At 37.3% G+C, this 17,528-nt stretch overlaps 1 protein-coding gene across 5 annotated transcripts; it reads left to right on the forward strand.

The window, feature by feature from the left end:
* Nucleotides 1-919: 919 nt before the first annotated feature.
* On the forward strand, nt 920-15,753 carry LOC143847220 (AT-hook motif nuclear-localized protein 14-like). 5 transcript variants are annotated; one of them, XM_077355966.1, is made up of 8 exons: nt 920-1,402; nt 6,416-6,468; nt 9,209-9,275; nt 10,644-10,726; nt 11,558-11,689; nt 12,446-12,607; nt 12,724-13,015; nt 15,279-15,753. In XM_077355966.1, the coding sequence occupies exons 1-7, from the start codon at nt 1,018-1,020 to the stop codon at nt 13,006-13,008; spliced, it is 1,167 nt and encodes a 388-aa protein (XP_077212081.1). In that variant the 5' UTR covers nt 920-1,017; the 3' UTR covers nt 13,009-13,015; nt 15,279-15,753. The 5 variants fall into 5 exon arrangements, with proteins under 5 accessions (XP_077212081.1, XP_077212082.1, XP_077212083.1 ...); XM_077355967.1 differs by lacking the exon at nt 9,209-9,275 and adding an exon at nt 9,990-10,053; XM_077355968.1 differs by lacking the exon at nt 9,209-9,275 and adding an exon at nt 9,990-10,053 and having other exon boundaries at nt 921-1,402; nt 10,665-10,726.
* The last annotated feature ends 1,775 nt before the right edge of the window (nt 15,754-17,528 follow it).

Consider the following 17,528-nt stretch of genomic DNA (forward strand, 5'->3'; position numbering starts at 1 on the left):
TCACCATCATATTTGACTTTTCAGCCTTTATTAATGTATGATGGTGATGTGTAGCCAATAGGAGAGCCCTTTCACCTCTTTTTTGCAAGGGCTCCCTTCAGTCTAGACTTCCTCACAAAAAAAAAAGCCTGGGTACAATTGAATGAAACAAAGCGTGCCTTGTCCTCGTTTAGGCCCTTGTCTAATAATCAGTTTTTGGACACAAAATCAATTCTCAAAAATCCAAAACAATCCTTTTGAAAAAATAAGAAGAACCTGATTATTGATTTTACCTATAATGATAGATCCAACAAGAAACTATGGCCACGTCCTCCACGCCAATTAACGTATTATCTGCCCTCATCACGATGCACACTTGGGATGTCCCCTTCAATCATTTATTCAAATTGGGAGTTCAATCAAAATATCCCATAAATAATAAACAAACTAAGAGTACGGGGGGAAATTATATATATATATATATATATATATAGCCCTTTTCTTCTCCTCCACCCCCATACAGTCTAAAAAGAGTCATCATAAATACACTAGTGGGGGTGGTGGGGAAGAAAAGGGGCGGGTATTTCACTCCCCGTAAGCAAAGTACGTACTTCTACTCGAAGTGGGGCCCACAAAGTTAACCTGATCCTCCACACTCTATTTTTTTTATTTTTAAAGAATCACAAGAGACATCGAGACCTCCACACCCTTGTTACCTTGTAGTGTAAAAACGAGTAATCATAAAAATACAGTAGAAAGGGGGTGGCAGGGAAGAAAAGGGGGGAATATATCACTTACCATAAGTAATGTCCGTACTTCTACTCAAAAGTGGGACCCACAAAGTTATAGTTAACCTGATCTTCCAGACTCTATTTTATTTTTACTTTACGGGGAAAGCACGAGAGAAAGAAGAGTATAAAATAAACCTAACCAGAGAGAGAGAGAGAGAGAATAAAAAAATCCCCAACCAGAGAGAGAGAGAGAGAGAGAGAGAGAGAGGAGAATTAAAAAAAACCCTAAAAGAGAGAGAGAGACCCTATGGAGGGAAACGAGGGCGATCTAAGCTCTTACTATCACCACCACCACCACCAACAACAACATCAACAGAACCACCACACAACAACCACAAATGGCCTCTTCTCAAACCCTAACCCTAACACCCATTACTCAGACGACCAAAATCCCCTCCTTTTCCCTCCAAATTCCGTTTCCATTCGACCCTCCGCCGTACCCCCTGTGACTGAAACCATCAGAAGGAAACGCGGGCGGCCGAGAAAGTACGGCCCCGGCGGAACCAACGATGCCTCTTCTTCCTCTGCCTCTGCTTCTCCCTCCACCAATAAAGCCCCCACATCAGCACCGCCTTCTTCTCTCAAGAAAGAATCTTCCTCTTCTTCCAAAAAAGCTCAATTGGACGCTCTAGGTGAGATTCCAAACCCTAGATTCATCTTTACTCATTATTATATGCATGTTTTGAATTATGTCCTACATGTCCTTTTCAACATCTCATTAAGAAACTTCACCTCCTCATACTAGAGTCCTCTAACCTTGCCCTTCATTGCTTCTATTTCTATGTTGTTTTCAACATCTCATTAAGAATCTTCACCTCATACTTTATATGTTAACCCTTTCTTCATTTGGAAATGCATTCATGGAAGAATCATGTCTTTCAGTTGATCTCTCACTGCTTCTTATTTGTTTTCTTCTTTTTATTTGTTACCCCAATACTGCTACTGCAAATGTATGTTACTTGGTTAATTCATTGGAATTATTCTTTGTTGTTTTACTTATCCCCATGTGATTTATCGACTTTCGCAATGGTTTTTTAGTGCATCGATTTTTCCATTTTTTAACATTGCACTAGTTCAGCTGATGAAGGTAAAATCCCAATAAAATATTATTAGTTCAATTTCCATGCTTGGGCTGGTTATGTAAGTTTTGCTGGACATGAATTTATGGTAGCACCACCACCCACTTTCGTTACGGAACATATTTTGTACCTTTTTTTTAAACATTGCACTAGTTCAGCTGATAAGCGTAAATTCCCAAGAGCATATCAGTTCAATTTCCATTGTTGGGCTGGTTATTTAAATTAGTTCAAATATATTACTCTCTCTCTCTCTCTCTCTCTCTCTCTCTCTCTCTCCATTTGGCTGCGTAAGCATGGCAGAATCATGTCTTACGGTTGATCTCTCATTGCTTTTTATCATATTTCTACACCCTCCCTCTCTCTTCAATCCGTTCGTTTTCATCTTTTATGTGTTACCCCATTACTTATATTACTTGTTAATTCTTAGCTATGATGCATGAGTACAGATGCGAGTGTTGGAATCTGACATGGATACTGAGTGTTAGATTCGGCTATAACCTAAAAAATGGATTCATGGATTCGGCAAATTTTAGTTCTTTTGTGTGATAATATGGTTATATATTGAGAATTTTACTAGGTTAAGTGTATATAATATTTTATTTCCATATAAAAAACTTACTAGGATAGAGAAAACTCAAAACATGTGATAATTGTAAGTTTTTTGTAATATATAGAGAAATATTTAGAAAAAAAGAGGTTAAAGATATCCAGAATTGTCATGGTGAATCCTAAAGTATTGGATTCCGACACGAGTACTTCACTTATTCAAAAGAATCCATGTAACATGGTTTCTTACGAATTACACTATGTTATTTATTTATCCCTATGTGATTTATCGCCGATGTTTCGCGATGGTTTTCATGTGCATGAATTTTCCGTTTTTTTAACATTCCTCAAGTTCAGCTGATAAAGGTAAAATCCCAAGAACATGTTAGTTCAATTTGGATGCTTGGGCTGGTTATGTAAAGTTTGTTGGACATGAATTTATGATAACACCACCATCCACTTTTCTTACGGGACATATTTTGTACCAATGCATTGGAGGCGCCATGTGTCATTGAGCTAATTTGAGGAATGAGTTAAATCCGGTGAGGTGTGAATCTGAAGTCCCTTTAGCTTTGTTGTAGATGATTACTGCTACTGCAAGTGTCTGTATATATAATGATAATGGTCGCCAATTTATTAAAAATGATGAGACTGAGATGGTCAAAATACAAAGATAAGGAAGAACATCAATATAAAGAACAAGAGGAAGCAATCAAGGGGGAAGAGAATCGAATAAGGCGAAGATTATTTGGGCACCCCTGATCTAGCCAAACAATCTGCCACCTCGTTAGCCGAGTCGAACATGCCTAAATGATAAATCCATATCTCTGGAGCAATCTGAGATCTCATCAAACTATCTATCGAACCTCTAAGGATTTTTTTTTGAGGGCCTCCCAGCCACTTGATGGCATTTAAGTAGTCACCTTCAACCACCACATTAACCAGACCCTTTGATGCTAAAAACTTTATGCGTTGGTGAGCGGCACAAACCTCTGCTTCCGAAGCGCCTGCTACCCCAATAGTACATGTGAATATTCAAACAACATTCCCTTGATCATTTCTAAGCACCCCACACCCCAAATGCTGGCTGGCCCCGGGTTACCCAAACTGGCTTGGGAACCCCCGTCTATAGGCTTACTGCAAATGTATATTACTTGATTAGTTCCTAGGATTTACGCTATGTTATGTACTTATCCATGTGATTTATCGGCGATGTTTCACGATGATTTTCAAGTGCATGGATTTTCCATTTTTTAACATTGCACTAGTTCAGCTGATAAAGGTCCCAAGAACATATAGTTCAATTTCCATGCTTAGGGTGGTTATGTAAGTTTTGTTGGACATGAATTTATGGTAGCACCACCATCCACTTACAGGGCATATTTTGTACCAGTGCATTGGAGGAGACATGTGCCATTTCGCTGATTTGAGGGACGATTTAAATCTGGTGATGCTTGAATCTGAAGACCCTCTAGCTTGGTGTAGATGACTTCTAGAGAAGGATAGTTCAAATCCTTAGTTTGATATATCTGAGCTTGTTCTATGTGAGCTAGAAATTTGATTTAGAGCATGCCGAAGTGATGGTGTTTTTTCCCTGGAAACTTCCTTTTGTTCTTTTATTTTAGACTCTAAACACGTCATTGCAAATTCAGCTTATTGGAGGGACACAATCAAACGTTTTTGCTGGGTTAGACTCCATGCAAAGAATGGCCTCAAATGACAACACTTGAATTCAAATGAAGTGGTTCATGTAGTTGGTCATACACAAATTACTGTATTTTTCAAATCGCTTGGTTTAATCCATGTTTTGGGCTTGGGACCTCATTAGATGTTGACTTTGTTGAGCTATTTGGAATTCAAACTTGATGCACTTGTTTACTTTGGTTATGAGTAAATAACAGCGTGTACTGTTGTATTTTCTTGATTACTTGATCATCACTGATAAAAGATAACACTTGTCTTTTAATGGTTTTCATAAACTTTATCTTTCATTCTTTCTTTTTTTCCTTTGATCATTCTCAATCTAGATATTATCATCTTTTAGGTACCCACTGAGGTTTGTTGTTGACGCATGGCATTATGTGCACACACGCATATATCTATACACATATATAAAGGGAGATATTAGTACACAAGAAAGCCATATACATATCATCTATCAGTTATCACAAAAAAATTGAATTACAAGTTAGGAATATGATTCGTGTTGTTAACATAATACAGCCTACTCTATGAGTAGAATTTTTTGGGCAGATTGCTTGCTTGTTCATGAATTTGAAAATTCTGCCAAGAGCTAACATAGAATGAGGGAACAATCTACCTCATCACCAATAGTTAGTGATAAACCATCAATGTCGAATGAGATTACTCTTTAGTCATTAATATACATATTTTGAATCATGCTTTAGTCTCAATCCTATATGTTGTTTTCAAGATCTCTTCAACAAGCTTCACCTCATACTAGAGTGCGCAAACCTTGGCCTTCATTGCTTCTATTTAGATCTTTCTTTGATGCTTCTTGGGAGGTTGGGAACTATCTCATGAACACCCATTTGGCATGATTCACTATTGCAGATAAAACGCATATCCATTGTGCATCTGTGTTTTTTTTTTTTTTTTCTGAAAATGATAGCCATTATGAAGCATCTGTGTTTTGGTTGAAGTTGCATTCATTCTACATCCCATGAGTACCATCTCATGGTATAGTCATATTTTGTGCCTTTGATCTCTCCAGTTGTACTTCTATCGTATCAAGAGAAACTCAATCTAGGGTTTCATATCTTGCATTTCAGTTTTTACCCTTATATGTTCTTTCGTTTCTTGGATGTCATCCTTGATGTTCAGAAACTCGGATTGCCGAGGGCCTAGCCAAGTTGACTTGTCTAATTTTTTCATCGACTCAATTATATCTCCCCTTATATACAACAATGATGTCAAATGGGAGTATGTCCGCTCTGGTAGATTTATCATCGACTATTTGTTGGAATTCCAAATAATCAGTACCATTTTCATTAATATGGTATCCTATCCCCTTACGTATGGCCATAATCAGCTTGAGAAAAAATGAATTTGTCAAATGATTTAATGCAAATTTTGTGGGTTATTTTCTTACTTCATCCTGTGGTCCTCTCAACTTTGGATATTCTTTTTTGGTTTAATCAATATTTTCTCTGATCTCTCCAGCTTTAGCAATGCCGCAATTTTTTTGGAATTGGTGGTTCTGTCCTTTAAGTAAATAGGAGAAAGGCTTTAAGTTTTAAAGAAATTCCTCTTAAAATCTGTTGATTGGATTTGAGTTTATATAGATTTTTTTCGAGCTCTTAATCTCCTACTGATTGACAAAAGCTTCTAGTGTGTTGGTCAAGCTCAACGTCAATGGATGTTGTAGAACTATTAACGATGACACTGGAAAACATAGGCAGACCAGTTTTGGGGCTGTCATTTCTGAACGTTTTTTGGCTTATGCGGGCTCAGTTGAAGAATCTGAAGATATTGATGGGGAAGTGGGATATGAATTTCACCATTCAAAAAAAAAATGGGGGATATGATTTTTTAGGAAACTTAAAGCACAATTATGACCCACAACAACTATTCTACTAATGCAACATAGTTAACTGTAGAGTTAATTAGCGTCCATTTTTGCTAATAGCAGGCGGGCATATAGTCTTTGGGCTCACGATGCTTCTATTCTGTAGTGTTTCGGGTTTGTTACAGAAATCCATTCATACCCTTTGCAGGTTGAAGAGAAGATGTCTTACTCTTTGGTTTTCCATTTACTCCTGCTCTTTATAAAGGTTTTGGCTTGACTCTTTTTTTTTTTAACGGCAACGTTTATAAAGTTGTTGAACTATATATCTTTTGAATTTGCTATATCATGATACTACATAAGCATAACTATTGCTTCTTTTAATCTCTTGTATTGATGCTAACTTAGAAGTGTGACATTCTAGTAGCTATGTATGAGTTTGAATAATTAGCTAGCTATACATGTGATACTCATTCTTTAATTTTTTAGTGCAGGGAATGCAGGGCAAGGATTTACACCACATGTCATTACAGTCGCTGCTGGAGAAGTGTGCACTCTCAGTTGCCTTTGAAATTGTTTAATTCTCTTGAAGATACAAACACACACACACACACACACACACACACATATATATATATATATATATATATATATGAGAAAACTGTTGGTGAGCTTAAGCGCACCAAACCTATGGTGCGCTTAAGCTCCCCATAAGTATGGTGAGCTTAAGCACACCAACAGTTTCCTCTATATATATATACGGAAAAGTGTTGCTACTCGGTCTTGTAGCTAAGCTTATCTACTCGCTCGGATTAAATACAGTGGGGGCCCACATTGTTTGGGTGATCCAAACCATTCATTTGAAAGTCCCTTACCTAGATAGGGTGTCCACAAAAAATCAGACCCATAGGATGATCCTAACCCATCCAACAGTGAAGGGGAAAATGGGAAAAAATGGACAGACATAGTTTGTCCACAAATCTGCCCATTTTTCCCTCCACTGTTGGATGGGTTAGGATCATCCTATGGGTCTGATTTTTTGTGGACACCCTATCTAGGTAAGGGACTTTCAAATGAATGGTTTGGATCACGCAACACTTTTCATATATATATATATATACACACACTCAATATAGCATCTTATGTCAAAATTTTCTCAAGGTTTACAATCCTAAGCATCATTTGAGTAAGATAGGGATCTTACATCATGGTGATTTTGATTGCTTAGATAAGTGATATTATAGTCAACTTTTCTTCTGATTGAAGAAGATGGAAATAGAGTGAGAACAGGTTTGGCATTAACCCAATAGGGTGTTTTCACTAAAGGTGCATTCTCATTTCTCATTAATAGCTGTTTTAATAGCACTCATGAATAGCTGTTATACATATACAACTTAACAAATAGGACTAAAATACTTTTTCACATTGAAAACGACAGCCCTGTTCGTGTCTTTTTTTTTTTGAATGGCAAATAGATTTCATTAAAAAAATCGAGACCGAGGAGGTCCCTGAATAGGCTACAGATGTACAATCAAGAAACAGAAACCAATATACATAAGAAAGAAACTGGGAGGAAGAAAGTCGAAGAGCTTGACACTTTCTACTTTCTTTGGAAACCCCTTCTCGTGCTAATTTATCCGCTTCGCTATTGGCAAACCACCTCACGTACATAAAAGAGACCGATGCCGCCCCAATTCTATCCTGAACTTCATCAAAAAAGCCAGCAAATCTCCAAGGCATGCCTTTGCATCTCGAATCCATCTGATAACATTGAGAGAGTCCCCTTTCACCACCGCCTTGTTCATATCAACATTATGGAGCCTCTTGATGCTATGATGGATGGTGTGTACCTCCGCCTCGTTTGCATCTGCTACACCGATGGGGCCTCTAAAGGCCCAAATCACCACCCCCTCTTCATTCCTCGAGAGGCCTCCAATACCCGATGGTCCAGGATTTCCCATACTTGATCCATTGAGGTCCAGCTTTAGAATCCCATGAGTTGGAGGCACCCAAGCTTCAATAGGAAACGCCCAGGCGTTCTGGACAGCCCTGTTCCTGTTATTTTTTTTATTTATCTATCTGAATAGGATACCAATGTAAACTCTCCGCTCAAGTTGTGTGTGTGTGTTTGGGGGGGGGGGGGGGGGGGAGAGTCTCATTCCTAGCTTGTGAACAAGATACTAAATAGCTCCCACTAATATCCTTTGTAAGTAAATCTGCAACTTGACCGTCGTTCTCAATGTAAGGTGTGACGATCCTCATTCCTAGCTTGCAAACAAGATACTAAATAGCTCCCACTAATTCCCTTTGTAAGTAAAACTCCCACTTGATCTTCACTCTCAATATAAGGTTCCTGCATAAACCTTTTCAAAGTGAAGTTATCTTGATATGCATTGTTGGCTTGTGAAATACTGAAATAAATAATTAGCTGCAACAAGATTATTACTCTTCTAGATATTGCCTAAATAGCTTGATATTTGGCCTTCATTGTATGATCTATGGACACGGATTCATGTATCGAGTGTCGACACAGATATGAGCGTCCGGCACGACAACCCCTAATAATTTAGGAACAGCGACGTGTCCATACGAATACTGATAAAATCACTAATTACTATTTACTAATTATAATTGGAAGCAAAAAAATTTGGTATTCATTTAACAAACTAATAAATCTTAAGCAACTATAAGTCCTCAAAGGAACATGAAATAATCAAATAACAATGCATTCATCAATCTAATCGGTTATCATCTGGTCTCCAATATGTATTGAGAAAGAGAAACTAACAGGATAGAATGAATATAATATTGGAAGAAGTAATTGTTCAGTGTTTCAGGTTTAGAGAAGGGGATAGCAAAAATATTACTTCAAGAATGGTTAAAATGAATAGTTAATAATAGAAGAGGAGATAACACTATATTCGATAATAAACTTTATTTCATTTGCTAGAGTACAATAACATCTCGACACATTCACATTTAGTCTGAGTACATTTACTAGTGTCAAAAGAAGTGTCAACACGTGTTGACATGCTTCTGCTGAAAATTCAAGATGTCAACTAAATCATAGCCTTCATTGTACTGATTATCACAAAACATAATATTGGCCTTCATTGTATTGATTGCTAGCTTAGAAAGAAACCCTTTTGGTCCAACTAAGCTCACTAGCTACTGCTAAGATGGCTTGACTTTTGCCTTCAACAAAACAATTTGATTCTTACTGTTTTACATATTAGATTATTTCCTATGAACACACACTTGATTGTTGTTGGCTGTATTCAAACCAGGCTTTGGTCGACGTGACCGAAATGACCGACATGGGACCAGCATGGCTGATATTTCAACTGAAATTTGGTAACGAAATCACTTCCACTTGATTTTGTCTTGGTGGCCACCGAAACTGACATACGTCGGCCAAAACCGACATTTTGATCGACATTTGGAACCATAGATGGAGGAGAAGAAACAAAGATAGGGAGAACGAAAGATGAAACAAGGACCTATATGTGTGGAGAAAGGCCGGGCGACAAATCACCTGAAGCATCCTGCCATTCAGAAAAAAATCACCTCAAGCATCCCCTCTACTGTTTATGTATCTCACAATCTCAAAGCAAAATTACAATAATGCCACTAATAAGTGAACTGAAAAGTAATTACAACTATACCAATAGGGACCATTGCAAAAGGCCTTTCGTGGGCCGGCTGTTGCATGAGAGAGCAACCACCTCAGAAGAATTAAATGAATAAGACAAAATCTGTTGAAAAGTGAGCCTATGTGGCTGCTCTCATGCAACAGCCGGCCCTCGAAATGCGTTCTGCGATGGTCCCTAGCAAATCCCTAATAATAACAATAATAATAATAATAATCTTTAACAAAATCAAAAGGAATAAATAGTGAAACATGGAAACTCACAATTTTTTACCACTTCAATAGAATTTTACATTTTTGTTAGATTCTGTAATTTGAATTGTAGATCGTATACTTCTTCTATACCTGCAATTCCACCGTCTATTCGACACGAATTGAATCTGAATCATATAATTCTTTTATTTGTTTTGCGGAAGCAGTTAGGTCACACACTCAAGCCGCATCAAATTGAAACCCCTGAAGAATACTTTTTTTTTTTGAATGGTAAACCCCTGAAGAATACTCTAATTAACTTATGCTTTTTTTTGCTGTTCCAGTGATAGAGCTATCACTTTAATTTTATGAACATTCGAATAGTATTTCCTGGTTAAGGGTTTCAAAAAGTTCAGCAAAAGCCCATATTAATGCCACGGTCTATTTAAACTGATATTAATTTATATGATACAATGAAGCTCCTATATAAACGTGGTGTGAGAAGTCAATGGGTAGTTGGACTTGGAACTGACCTTGGACAGATTCTGCATCCTGTTGAATGGTTTATTTCCTTTGGATACATCTGGCTCCTTGGTGATTTTTCATATCAATGTTTTTTTTCCTTTTTTTAAAAAAATTCTAGGTGTCTCTTTTAAATTGTCTATGAAATTTTGTATATGCATTTCATTTTCCTTCTATTCATGAAAGTTTATAGATTTTTCATTTTGAAGTTTGTTTCCTTTGTCTATATTTCCATAGACATCTATTCCTGAACTATATTTGCTGGGATTTGGTAATGAGTACTTCGACAAGGGGGATAGGTAGTTTGGAGACACATTTTTTTGGTTAGTTCTTATGACATTCTTGGCTGTGTTCTTCAGACGTTTGCCTGAAATTCTTAGGTATGTTCTTGGGACGTGTTTGGACTGTCTGCGAGGCATGTTTGATTCAGTCTTGGTGTGATGTAAGTATGTCTTAGGTACATTCTACGGATATCGTAGGCATGTTTTGGTCCATGTTGAGTGTGTTTTTGGTATGTCTCAACTATGTATAAGTTATATTTCTTAAGATTTTACTTCATATCGGTCTAGATATGTTTTACATTTCGTAGGTTGACAAATAATTAAGTACAAATATACATGTTTCAGATAATATATATTTATACTGCAAGTTTTTATTAGGTGTTCCTCTTGCTACTTTCCTGCCATTATGTGAATAAATTCACTTTTCTGTCAGTAATGTTGATTAACGAAAAGAACAAGAAAGATGATTTGATGGCAGGTTAACTCCATGCAGGCTGCAATTGTCTGATGGAAAAATTCAAACAAAAGAGTGAAACTTGTTTCAAGAAGTTGAAACTTGTTTGAAACTAAAATACATCTCAACTATGCCCCAGAAACTTTTTGTATTGGTCCCCAGTATGGAGATGACATGTACAGAATACATGTTATGAAACATGATGCTAGGTAGCTATGCTTAAAAATGATTTAGTATCTTGAACATGAACTGATCCCTCTCATTATTGGTCTCATTTTTTCTTGTATTGTGTTACTGGCTTACTGCCTTATTTTCCATGTTTCTTTTCCTCTTTTTTTTTTTTTTTTGAAAATGATCGCCAATGTTTCTTGTACTGTTTTTCCGTGTTTTGTCAAAATTCATGATCTAGTCTATCTCAAGTCGGTTGACTATCATTCTGTTACTTTGGCAGATTTTGTTTTACTTTACACAAGCTAGATGCCGGAGTTGTTTGTGTCTTTCCATTATCCCCTCCTAATATTTGGCATTCATTCAATAGGATGTAGGTCAGAAAATCATGTCATTCATGCAACAACTCAAGCGTGCAATTTGTATTCTCTCAGCATCTGGTTCTATATCTAATGCATCTCTCCGGCAGCCAGCCATGTTGGGGGGCAATGTGACATATGAGGTTAGTTATTCTTGCCATTAAAAAAAGATGAGGTTAGTTATTCTTGTAACATCTCCAAAAGAAACAAGGGAAAAAAGAGTTGATTTATGAAGGTAGTAGTACTACTTTAGTAGGATACTGCTGTCAGATATATTACTTGCATCCTTGTAGGAAGGGCATGAAATGCCATGTAGGTCAATAATATGATCATCAGCATTTTCTCTGAAAGTTGCTCTACTTTTCTGATGTTGGAGCAAGTTGTAATCAATTTGTGACTGGTGGAGGTTGTGAGAAATCTCAGGGTACTTGTAGAAATGTATCCGGAATTGTATTTTGATTGGTTGTGCAGCCTATGGAATCTGTTGAATCGAGTGATACTCAAGAGATTTAGATTTTTACTTGGTTATCTGGTCTTGACTAGGATTTGCCTCTGCTATAATTTCAATTATGTAATGTTTTCTCATTTGTTTCAGAATTATTTTTTTAATGGGGTTTGTCTTCCTAGGAATATTTATGCTACCTGAAGTATCGACGCCAGAAAAAACAAGTCATCTCGTATTTGTTCTCCACAGTTTTATCTGACCCAGTTCACCATTCAAAAACCAAGAAAAAAAAGGTTTTAATTGGGCCAGTATTCCACATTTGGTGCAAAGAACTGATTAGATCCTCAGTGATTCTGCCCACTAATCAGTGTGTTTGTTTTGTAACACATCTCCATGCTCTCTTCATTCATTATTGCTTCACTATTAGTATTTTCATTATCTTTTTTCATTGCAGGGACGGTTTGAGATTCTTTCTCTCTCTGGATCATTCATTCGTACGGAAGTTGGAGGAGGGTCCTCAATAACTGGTGGGCTGAGTATATGTCTATCTGGTGCAGATGGTCGCATAGTTGGTGGCGGAGTTGGGGGACCTCTGAAGGCTGCAGGTCCAGTACAGGTAGTGTTTGTAATTTGCAATATTTTTTAGAACTTATTCTAAAAATATATATTTTTGAGAACTCATCTGTCCCCATTTTTGTTGCATCAAATGTTTTGTGTGATTGATTGCCCTAGGTAATTGCTGGTTCCTTCGTGGTTGACCCTAAGAAAGATTTTAGTGGCGCTGCCAATATTGAGAGTTCTGCACCAGTAATTGGCCAAACAGTCTCAGCTGTTGGTTTCAGATCTGCCCCCGACTCTTCGACTAGAATCTCAGCCAGAGTAAATGACAGCCATCAAAATACCGGGGGAAGTGGTTTCATGCTCCAATCTCGGGCAATGCATGTGATGCCCTCACGGTCAACTGACTGGAGGGGTGGGCATATTGATCCCGATTCTAGAAGCGATGTTGATATTTAATTTACAGGTGTGTTTCCTACTGTTGTATTTTTTTCGGTTAATAGGATTCCTCATAGAACTTTCTGGATGCTTCTATCTGCTAGGTCCTATATTGCTGCTTCCTCTTCTGGAGAGGACTTTGATTCTGTTGTATCCATCTCCTTCTCTGTGTTGAATATTTTGTGGTATCCACCTCTTGTGTGTTTGTCTGGCTTATGGGTGCAAAATTCCTTGTTTGGTTCCCAATATAGCATTGAAATCTCTCGAGACTCCCATGGATGTCTCATGGTTAATCATTGCATGTTTGCTGACGTGTCATTCTTGTCCCCTCGCTATAATATCCAAGCCCAAAACCACAAAAAGGTGGAATTTTGTTTGAATTTATTCGGCATGATGCTCTCTCTCTCTCTCTCTCTCTCTCTCTCTCTCTATATATATATATATATATATATATATATATATATATATATATATATATGAGGAAAATGATTGTGAGCTTGAAGCTCATATAGCTTATATGAGCTTGAGGGCCCAAACACATGTGGGCCCACATTGTTAGGATGATCCAAAGCATTCATTTGAAAGGCCCTTACATAGATAGGATGTGTACAAAAAATCAGCTTCATAGGATCATCCTAACCCATCCAAATGTGGAGGGCAAAATGGACAGACACCGTTTGCCACAAATCTGCCCATTTTTGCCCTCCGCTTTTGGAAGGGTTAGGATGATCTAATGGATCTGATTTTTGGTACACACCCTATCTATGATGGGGCCTTGCAAATGAATGGTTTGGATCACCACAAAAATGTGGGACCCATGTGTTTGGACCCTCAAGCTCATATAAGCTATATGAGCTTCAAGCTCACAATCATTTTCCTCTATATATATATATATATATATATATATATATATATATATATATATATATATATATATATATATATATATATATATAGCTAGTGAAAAAAGGAATTTCTTTTCTTTTTCTGTGAGATTTACACATCAGCATTACTCTTTTACCATTAACCCCTCTGCTGATATCTAACATCTATCTCTATGAAACATTATTTGAGGGCAAAATCGTAATCTACATACGAAAAGTACCGACCCAGGGTACCTACATATGACAATGATGAAAGAACTACTTTATATTACTCATGCAAGACACTTGCAAAATATATATATCGGTAATGACACCTGCCACTATACTAGGTTGACAACCAAACACTACTTACTACTATTCTCCACGGTAAGTTCCATGTGCTTGTCCACTACTCCGAGTCTATGGTGTGAAACCAGACATGCCTAGAAACGTAGCTTAGCATAACTGTTAAGAGTCATTAGGTTTTCCATTGAAGTCAATGATTGAGGCAAACACTCCTATTATTAATGTTGCTTTAAAACCATGTCGACCCAGGTAAGTCAATGATTGAGGCAAGGAAATTTTCTCTGACTCAGAAGTCAAATACGTTCTTAAGAAAGGCCACAGCATTTTAGTAACTGTTAAGAGTTATTAGGTTTTCTACTGAACTCAGTGATTGAGGCGAACACTAACTATTATTGATGTTACTTTAAAACCATGTCGGCCCAGGTAAGTCAATGATTGAGGCGAGGAAATTTTCTCTGACTCAGAAGTCAAATATGTTCTTAAGAAAGGCCACAACTGAATCGAGCAGTGCTTTTAAACTACAAAATCGATGTCCTTCTTGGAGTTGGGAGGCCTAGCATATCTGTTTCTCTAATGATTTTAGAATAGGCATTTTGACACACCTTATGTTGCATGAGTACAGATACGATTTGGATTCATCCGACACGGGTATCTAGTGTCGGATTCGGCTAACCTTAAAAAGGATTCAGGGATTCAGCTAATTTTAATTCTTTAACAGTATAATAAGTATATACTTGGAATTTTGGTAGGTTGAGTAAATATAATGTTTTGTTTTCATATCATAAAGTACTATTAGGATAGATAAAAACTCACTTGTGATAGTTGTAAATCTGTTGTATTTAGAAAACAAATAGATTAAAGAGATCTTGAAGTGTCACACTGAATCCTATCGTATTGGAATCTGACACATGTCTTAAAGTTGTAAATTGACACATCTGACACCGATTCAGTAGAATCCATGTTACATTAGGACCACTATTCAAAAAAATTAAAAAAATAAGACAACCACTTATTCCAAAATAACCTGTGTTGCTGCGTGTGAATCAGACATGGGTAGCTAACAATCTGGCATTTCCTTTGTAAAATTTGCAATATTTCTCACGCACACCTTTTGTTTTGCAGGATGAAATGATGGCCAATCATTCCAAGAACAGCGAATACTTGAGATTAAGGATTGGTGTTTGGTTTTGAAATCTCCCATGTAATATCTATCTTCTGAGAGCATTGGATGTACAGCTCTTTATGTCAGAGCATAACATGACATCTCTGTTCATCTTTCCGCCACTTTTGCTGTTAAACTTGGGCTTACTCGATTCATGGTTCGTTGGCGCTGCTAGGATTTCTACGTCTGAAAATCCGGTGTCCACTCAGTACTCAGTGGCAATCGATCTCTGGTAAGTAAATATCTCATCTTATACCCCCCAAACACGTGAGCATTTATTTATATATACTTGCTGTAAAAAGGATAGCAAAGGTAGCTACAACCTCCTTGCCTTTGTTTTGAGGACTCGTGTACTTTCTACAACAGTTTATTGTTCTTGTGTTGTAGTTTGGGAGCCGCTGGGAAACAGATTAAGGTGAAAAAAATCTTCTGCTCTTTCCCATTTTCTAGGCTTGAAAGTGCTCCACTTAATACAGTTCATAGTTTTTAGGGGTGCAACTTGGGTCGGATTGAGCTTTTGCTAAAAAATAAATTGGAATCATCCTCAACCCAACGTGATTTTATGATAAAAGCTCCACCTGAATTCCCGAAAATCGACCCGAGTTGTACCCTAGTTTTGTTTCTCTGTTTTATGCCCATTTTACGTCAAAAGAAGCAAGGCCCACATGTCGAATGCAGATTCTCACCCTGTTGCTTAGCACACTGGTATTGTTTTTGCCTTTATTGGGTAATCTCATTTGATATGGAGTTCCTCTATAGATCGGAGGGCTAGGATCATCCTATGGAAATGATTTTTTGGGCACAACCTATTTACATTCTGACCCATCACACGGACGGTTAGGATCATCCTATAGTGTGGTCCGTACAGTACTTTTTGAAAAACTACTGGACTAAAAGGGCTAACATATTAAATCTCATGGAATTGGAAGATGGTCCTTATGGTATTATTTGCTTTGGGCGCATGTTTGCTCCCATCCAGACACATTATTGAAGAGGCAAGAGTGCAGCTTCTTACAAATAAAAATTGGATGGCCAGAGAAAAAAAAATCAACGACCTATGCTAAAATGTTCTTAATAATTTTATATTTAGGTATCACTCTATATTTCTTGAACTATTTATGTTCTATTTTTTGATAATCTGCACTTTGTGACAATAAAGCTCTCTAATCTTGAGTTACCTGGTTTGCTAGAGGACACTGTGTTGCGAGTTGATTCAAATATGGTCCATGGTAATTCAACAAAGCTAGTGAATTACAACCCAACGTGACTCATTTTTCCCCAATTCTATGTATTAGGGATTTGAGGCTGCCTTTGCATTACCGAAATTTGGAATCAGAATCGGCATTCTATTTTGATTCCCTTATAAAACGGAATGGAAACAAATTAAAAATTTCAGGGAGAATTAGCATTAACATCTCTTGGGGCTGGAAATAGATTTAGGCATTTCCCACTCTTCCACTGTGACATATTCCCCCTGCTGTCTATATTTTTTTTCAACCAAACGCCAAAATTGGAATAGTATGACGGGCAAAGATTTGGCCGAGTACGACTTTAGAGCAAGCTAAACTCACTAATTGAAGGAGCCGAACTCCTAGAAATGGGTTCATATAATAGTTGCTAAAATCTAAGGGAGATGATAAATTCGCACCCGCTGTAGGATTATTCACACCCTTTTAACATGAATTGTTGTAAAAAGACGTTAAAAGTTCATTCATGTTACCCTCCTTTTCGAAGTAACGAATCAACACATCTCCAATTTCATCGGAAATGTATTTTGTCAGGGTGAAATATATTTTGCTAGAAAAAAAAATTTCCCCGCATTTTTTCAAAATGTACGGTAGAACCCGCTCCATAGGATGATCCAAACCGTCCATTTGTTGGGTCCCAATGAAAATAGGCTGTGCCCAAAAATTCAATCCCATAGGATGATCCTAACCTCCCCATCTATAGAGGGACAATCATGGCCTTAGGCCTCTGAAGCTTGTCCAAACTTTCATTAATTTGTGATGCGGTTCAAAGAATACCTCCATGTCGAGACACAAGGTTTAGTGAGAGATTATATTGTAGTTGTACTGTAATTGTATTGATTGTCCTCATGTATTTAAGACCTTATGATCTAGTTAACAAGATACATCATACTTAGGCCCTGTTCGAAAACCAAATACTGGACTCAAAATTAAACGGGCAATGTAATTAGTTACTTAAACTGG

Source organism: Tasmannia lanceolata, unplaced genomic scaffold (assembly GCF_043159265.1).
Source record: "Tasmannia lanceolata isolate RefF3 unplaced genomic scaffold, GAP_Taslan_0.1 ptg000015l, whole genome shotgun sequence".
NCBI classification, from domain to species: Eukaryota; Viridiplantae; Streptophyta; class Magnoliopsida; order Canellales; family Winteraceae; genus Tasmannia; species Tasmannia lanceolata.

Excerpts from the sequence above, each read along its gene's own strand:
- LOC143847220 (XM_077355966.1), top strand. The coding sequence starts at position 1,018 with ATGGAGGGAAACGAGGGCGATCTAAGCTCTTACTATCACCACCACCAC. Across the intron at positions 11,690-12,445 it reads GGGGCAATGTGACATATGAG|GGACGGTTTGAGATTCTTTC; the intron begins GTTAGTTATTCT and ends TTTTCATTGCAG. Across the intron at positions 12,608-12,723 it reads AGGCTGCAGGTCCAGTACAG|GTAATTGCTGGTTCCTTCGT; the intron begins GTAGTGTTTGTA and ends TGATTGCCCTAG.